Source organism: Cynoglossus semilaevis, chromosome 8 (genome assembly GCF_000523025.1).
Source record: "Cynoglossus semilaevis isolate Cse_v1.0 chromosome 8, Cse_v1.0, whole genome shotgun sequence".
Taxonomy (NCBI): domain Eukaryota; kingdom Metazoa; phylum Chordata; class Actinopteri; order Pleuronectiformes; family Cynoglossidae; genus Cynoglossus; species Cynoglossus semilaevis.
The window spans coordinates 14087539-14094034 of record NC_024314.1 but is presented as its reverse complement, the minus strand read 5'-3'; the positions used below and the strand labels follow the sequence as shown (position 1 = coordinate 14094034).

The window sequence follows — 6496 nt, the reverse complement described above, 5'->3', positions numbered from 1 at the left end:
GTAGCTTTAAAAAGACGTTTGCTTAAATGTAAATATATTATATTTTGAGAACATGGTGTTGATTAAATGACAGCTTGGTCAAAATGTTCTTAATCAAATTGTCTTATTTTTAAGAATAATAAAAAACATATAGGTGGTTTACATACGTCATAAAGTCTTTCCTTACTAACTTCGGACTCCTAACCTGAATTGCTGGCAGAGGGGCTAACGGCTAACGCTGGCTCGCTAGGCCGATCTCAGGTCCGGTAACGTTTGCCTATGACGTACTCCATCAAACATCCGGCTAATTTAATAGTTTCAGGGTATGGCTAGGAAGTACAACAAGTATTACCATACTTTTAAAAATTGTACTTAATCGATTGTTAATACTCTTGAATTCGGCTTTGCTTATATTAATTAAGGAAGTAGTATTTCTATAAAATATCAACTTTTGTTGCCTTCAGGTTCGCACAATGTGATACTTCTTACCTAAGCTATCGAGAACTTGAACATACCCTGACTTTTTAAATTATAGTTTTAAATAAAGTTTAAGCGCTATCACATGTACTCCGAATTTAGCAATAGATGTAACTTATCATTTTGAACGAATTGTTGGTCTTAAACGGCAGTCATGTGACACGTATAGAGGATGTCGTTTAAATGCGTGTTACTTTCACAGAGTTTCGCCACACGCTCTCACAAATCAACTGAACAGCACGCATCAGGGCAAGGCCCGCCTGTGTGAAACAAAGGCACAGCGAAGGTGATATGAAGCTGCTGCCGCTGTTGATCCAAACTTACCCGGTCGGGAGAAACCAACGCGGTTTGAATCGTTTCGTTAGGAATTCATATCTGCTTCTAGCAAGCCGGCCAACTTCCGACAAAACCCCGGGAACAGAGTCCGGGTTTAGAGCCCCAAATTAGACAGAAAGAGCCTCACAGTTTACAGGAAAACACTACTGTTAACACCAAGGTCACTTCCGCTCTAGACCCTTCAAAATAAGACTGACAGGTAACGTAACGATCGGTTTATACTGTATATATATATATATATACATATATATATATATACATATATATATACATACATATATATATATATATATACATATATAAATAAATATATATACAGACCAAAATATATACGTCTGTATATATCCAATGTATTATTCGAGTAAACAGTACCTTTCTTTTACCTCATATTTCACAAAACTGACTTCGTATTTGTATTAATTGACTTCATTATTCTGACAACAACGTATGTTGTGGCGTTTAGTCTTTTATCAGTCAATACATCAAAGGTCATGAAAAATTTACTTCCTGCGGAAAAACGTCCAATAGGTGGCAGAAATTCCCTATATGGATACAGACTGGGGTAAAAATGTAACAATGTTTTCACAGATCGACATGTCAGTGGCAGAGAAAATATAAAGTAGCATGTGATACTCATTGAGGTAATTTCCAAAAAGAAAAAACACTTAAAAGCTATGACAGTATAGCATTGATAGTAGAATAGGATAGATAGTAGTACAGGACTCAAAAACAAGGATTTAAAAAAAGTCACAATACAAAGGGTGCAAAAATATTTATTGCTAATAAACCTGTAGTCAGTCGGTGTATATTTGCTTTATATTTACAATCATAGAGTACAGAGGAATGGGAATGTGAAAGAAAAAAAATCCCAACCGTTTCAAATAAATACAAGGTGACAGTGGCTGGACCAGAGAATGAACAAACAGACTGACGGAGGCTCTGATGAAGACCAGTGGAGGTGGAGAAACAAGGCATCATATACATTTGTTATTTAAATTATATGCGTAACAGTGACAGGGCTTCCTTGGATAATGCTTTTCTGACTGCACAGAAAAATGCTTTAGCCTTCAACCAGAACACCAGAGGCATTTCACAATAGAACCAGAACAGACTGTACCCTGGAGTTTGACTGTTAGAATTTCAGAGAGGTCATGTAACAGAAATGTACTTAAACTGAAAAATAAAGTAACAATGTCTCACTGCCAAGAAGGATCCAATCTTTGACTTAAAGCGCCCCCTGGTGAATCCTTTTTTATTTTATAAGACAGTCCAGAGCGGTCAAAGGTCAGATTATTAAAATTAGAAAATCTGAAAATTTCCTCCATAGGTTTGAACAAAATAAATGTTATGTAGGAATCACAATTGACCCCAGTCTTTTAAACTTGAGTCTCATTCCCTCATTGATGTCTCTTCATCATGACCGACGTCAGAAAGTTAAGATTTGAGCCTCTAGTCCAGCCACAGCCTACAGAGTTAAAACAGTAGCTTTTACACAAACTCATAGTTTTTTAGTGTAACGCATGAAAAGATGCTCATTTTTAAAAAACAGTATTTACAGTAACAGTAAGACATGGCAGCAAAAAAGAAACTAACAAAAAAAGTCACAGTTAACTGCTGAAGTGCATGGAATGCAAAAAAAAAAAAAAAAAACTACACATGAAATTCAAACTTCATACCATAATATAGGATCTGTGTTTGTGACCAGTGTGTCGTGTTACTACGTTAATTTATTTTATTACTCAGCTAAAATATAGTGAGGCTTCTCAACATGCAGCAGCAGCAACAGCAGCAGCAGCGGCGGCGGCGGAGGCAGCAACAGCAGCCGGGGCAACAGTCACATGCACGTGATGCTTGAATGTCAGAACTCCTTGGCATCTTTGTTTTCAAAGAGGTGAAGCCTCTGCTCGGCAGTCAGACCTTCCTTTAGACTCTGTTGAGTGAAGAGAAGAAGACGTTGGTGCTGGAAAAACAAAGATGACTTTTTACTGACTCAACTTTAAAAGAAAAAAAAACCAAATCCCTTTGAAAGAGCGCCCCCCAGTGTTACCACACGCCTGTACCCCCACCTAATATTTCAGTCTCAGTTACAGCAACCTATGAAGTCAAAGTTTGTTGAATGAGTCAAAAGAAAATGGTGTCTGTACCAGGACTGTTGTAGCTAACGTTAGCTCTGGTTTCTGTACCAGGACTGTTGTAGCTAATGTTAGCTCTGGTGTCTGTACCACGACTGTTGTAGCTAACGTTAGCTCTGGTGTCTGTACAAGAACTGTTGTAGCTAATGTTAGCTCTGGTGTCCGTACCACGACTGTTGTAGCTAACGTTAGCTCTGGTGTCTCTACAAGAACTGTTGTAGCTAATGTTAGCTCTGGTGTCTGTACCACGACTGTTGTAGCTAACGTTAGCTCTGGTGTCTCTACAAGAACTGTTGTAGCTAATGTTAGCTCTGGTGTCTGTACCAGGACTGTTGTAGCTAATGTTAGCTAAAATGGCAACATGTTTTATATTGCGTTGATAAGGTAGATTTCAAGGGCTGTGATAAGAAAACTAGACACTCTTCTTTAATCATTAGGACATTGTAAAGAGAATACATACATTTTGACATCAGTGTTAAATGGTGTGCCAGAAATGATGGGACCCAGGAAGGTGCAATTAGATGAACTGTTAGTGATTAATAAAGGAAATGAACATGTTAAAGTGTCTTGATGTTAAACCTTTTTATTGTAGACCTGAGGTCCAATCAGAAAATGAGTTGTGCAACATTTTAGTGGTTTTGGCTCTAACTACTTGAATTTTATCCTGATTACAAATCAATGATGAAACCACAGACTTTAGTTTTTTTTATTTGGAGGAGGACTGACATTTTTGGGTTTTGCATTCTTCCTGACCATTCTTCCTAGACACCAGGAAAACTCAACAAAGATTTGGTTTCTTGATCACCCTGTTCATTTCATTTGACTCATCGGACAAGTCTTTTCAAAACACACCCATTAGTTGTTATTATTATTATTATTATTTTAATGGAATGTCCAGTGACACACAGGCTCAGTGCCACCGCTTCCTCACCAACGTGCACAGTTTAGGATGTGTTAGTCACCGGTTGTGCACGTATGCCGTTACCTACACGGGCAGAAGAGGCAGGTCTACAGGTCTTCAGCATCACTAACTGTCCTACGGATCGTCGTGGCTCTCAGACTGAGGATACAAGTGTTTGTGTGTCAAGAACTAGCAGCATCACAATGAACCTTGTAACCATAGCGAGAAGATAGTGTATGACAGTACTGAAACGTTTCGACCTAAAATACTCCTGTAGAATGTAGTAGTCACCAAATCAGGTCAATTTGTGAAAAACTGTTCCTGCAACTAAAACACCGTGTGTGACTGTTGCACTGTTACAACACAGCTGTACTGGTTCAGTCCCAACATGTAAAAACTGGTTTGAATGCAGAAAAAGAAAAAAGGTTCTTGTCGTTTTACAGATGGCCACTAGATGGCAGCAAGTCACTTTGAAATCTGCTTCTACAAACTTCACAGAGTGGGACCAAAATCACTTGAGAGAAAAAAAAAAGAAGTTACCTTTGACCTCAGGGTTCGCTCTGAGCGTTTGGCTGCTGCAGCTGCCATCTTCAGGATGTCAGGGTTGCTCTTGGACTTCATGATGTCTATGAGACAACGGAAGGAACATGTGTCTGAGCCCAAACATTCAACTGAAAAAAAAAAACTAAAGACCAAACAAACTCAAACACACCATATCCTCCCCGCTCCATCTCCTCCAGCGTGGGCTCCCCCAGCGCCTCCTGTGCCAGCTGCAGCTGATCTCTGAGTCGGCCCACGTCCCGGTCTGCTTTGGCCCTGACGATGCTCAGCTCCGTGTAGATGTCCTTGTACTTGTCTGTCGCATACTTCTTATCCTGGGGAAAAAACCAAGGAGTCGTCATCGTCAGGTTGTCCAGATACAGGAGCCTTTTAACGAAAGAACTGGTCCAGGACCAGGGGTTCTCCTCTGGGGTCCGTTTCTAAACTTACTCTTTGAGCAGCTTGGAGTTCATCCTTCAAGGAATTGATTTCCTGTTTCAGATACTGGACCTCGGACTCCTTCACCCTCAGCATTACCTATAATACAAGACCAGGTCAAGCTATAACAAACACATCTGACTGTAAGACAAATTATCATCATTATAAAATCATGACTTTAATCAAGGAAGAAAGTGACTTCTTAAATCAACAAAGTTCCAGTCCAGTTTTGGTCTTCATGATTTTAGGTCAGCGCTGTCAAACTCAAATTCACAGTGGGCCAAAATTAAAAACAGGGACCAAGTCATGGGCCAAACTTAGTATTTATTGAAAAATTGAGGGCAACTGTGCCTGTTTCCCCTTCTCTCCATATATGTAATGTAGAATTTTCTCATATGGAAACAAACTTTAGTTTTGCATTAACATTAAATCTGGACCAACCAAAGTTAATATTATAAACACGTGAGAAATTAACGTAAAAATAAAACACATTCTTTATCTGTAGCCTTTCAAGTTCCTGTTTAACGTATATATTTTTTTTTTTTTCGAAGACCAACAACAACAAAAACTAAATGTATGTGCTATAGCTATAACAGTGCATACAGCACTAATACTACAAATCCTGCCAGGTTGTAGGGGCTATATACTGGCCGGCCAACTCTAGTACACATTTGATATGATCTTGCAGGCCAAATATAATTACACTGCAGGCCAGATTTGGACCGCAGGCCTGACTTTGACACGTGTGTTCTAAGTCATGGAAAAATCCAGCCTGAGGCATCAGTTCAGGGTCACAAGTTCTGGAGTCAAGAGCCACAACACAAGTTGCTCATCAAATACTCCTAAAATACCCTGGAATCATTTATAAAGAGAAAACAAGAGTTCTATGTCCGTTGAGAACACATTTGGTTTTAACCTCATACATGACTCAGTCCTTTATCAAATAGTTTCCCTAAAACCTTCAAGGTTTCCAGGGAAAGCCACAGGGCAAAAACTCCCCCATAGCAGTCGAGGGGCAGAACTTCGACCTCACCTCTAACTCGTAGAGTTCTTTCCCTTGTATTGTGACGGAGTCTGAGCCGTCCTCTGATGTCATGGATCGCATTTTGGTGATTTCTGCTGCCAGACGGTTGTTCAGCTCCTGTAGAAGCCACGAGTTAGAATCAGTGCCTTGTCATACGATCACATCCTGTCACGTCATAATTAAATGACTAATGTGACCATATTTCCAGACTGAAGTGTGGTGTACCTGGTTGTGTGCGTTGAGCTCCTGGTTCTCCCTCTGACACTGCCGGAGGGCCTGCCTCTCAGCCTCCAAGGCCTGGGCCAGGTGGGCGTTCTCCAGGCACTTCTGTGAGTACTGCTCCGACAGAACCTCGATCTCCCGATGCAGTGAACACAGCTCCTCCCTGAAGGACAAGTTAAGTTTCCAAAAACCAGTGCAAGGTCAGCAGCAGATTTAAGAGGGGAAAACTGTGTGGGTTCAAAACGTGTTAGTGAACAGTGAAGAGAACTGACTCGTGCTGTCTCTGGATCTCGTCCAGGTCTGCGTTCTGAGTGTTGCAGTTGGCCTTGCGAGCCTTGTCAAGCTCCTTCTCCAGCTCTGTGCGATGGGCGTTCTTCATCGCTTCGATGGCTACGACACCAGACAGAAAGAGTTCAGCGTTACTCGTGTTATGTGAAGGTCATGCGG

General features: G+C 40.5%; 2 protein-coding genes across 11 annotated transcripts in view; both read right to left on the bottom strand.

Annotated features, from left to right (window-relative positions):
* The window catches only part of LOC103382278 (transcription factor 20), an 8516-nt gene extending 7537 nt beyond the window's left edge, over window positions 1-979 (bottom strand). For 2 of the 5 annotated variants that reach the window (XM_008315001.3, XM_008315006.3), the window contains exon 1: window positions 781-978. The gene's annotated coding sequence lies outside the window, so the exon portion shown is untranslated. The other 3 variants (XM_008315007.3, XM_008315003.3, XM_025057663.1) reach the window with 3 other exon arrangements.
* A 570-nt stretch (window positions 980-1549) lies between these two features.
* mprip (myosin phosphatase Rho interacting protein) overlaps window positions 1550-6496 on the bottom strand; it is a 34007-nt gene continuing 29060 nt past the window's right edge. For 4 of the 6 annotated variants that reach the window (XM_025057144.1, XM_025057141.1, XM_025057145.1 and 1 more), the window contains 7 exons: window positions 6322-6439; window positions 6053-6212; window positions 5837-5944; window positions 4816-4902; window positions 4538-4700; window positions 4366-4451; window positions 1550-2752 (listed from right to left, as the gene is read on the bottom strand). In XM_025057144.1, the coding sequence (XP_024912912.1) occupies window positions 2651-2752; window positions 4366-4451; window positions 4538-4700; window positions 4816-4902; window positions 5837-5944; window positions 6053-6212; window positions 6322-6439 (824 nt within the window). In that variant the 3' untranslated portion in view covers window positions 1550-2650. Of the gene's footprint in view, window positions 2753-3913; window positions 3985-4365; window positions 4452-4537; window positions 4701-4815; window positions 4903-5836; window positions 5945-6052; window positions 6213-6321; window positions 6440-6496 lie in introns of all 6 variants that reach the window. The other 2 variants (XM_025057143.1, XM_025057142.1) reach the window with 2 other exon arrangements.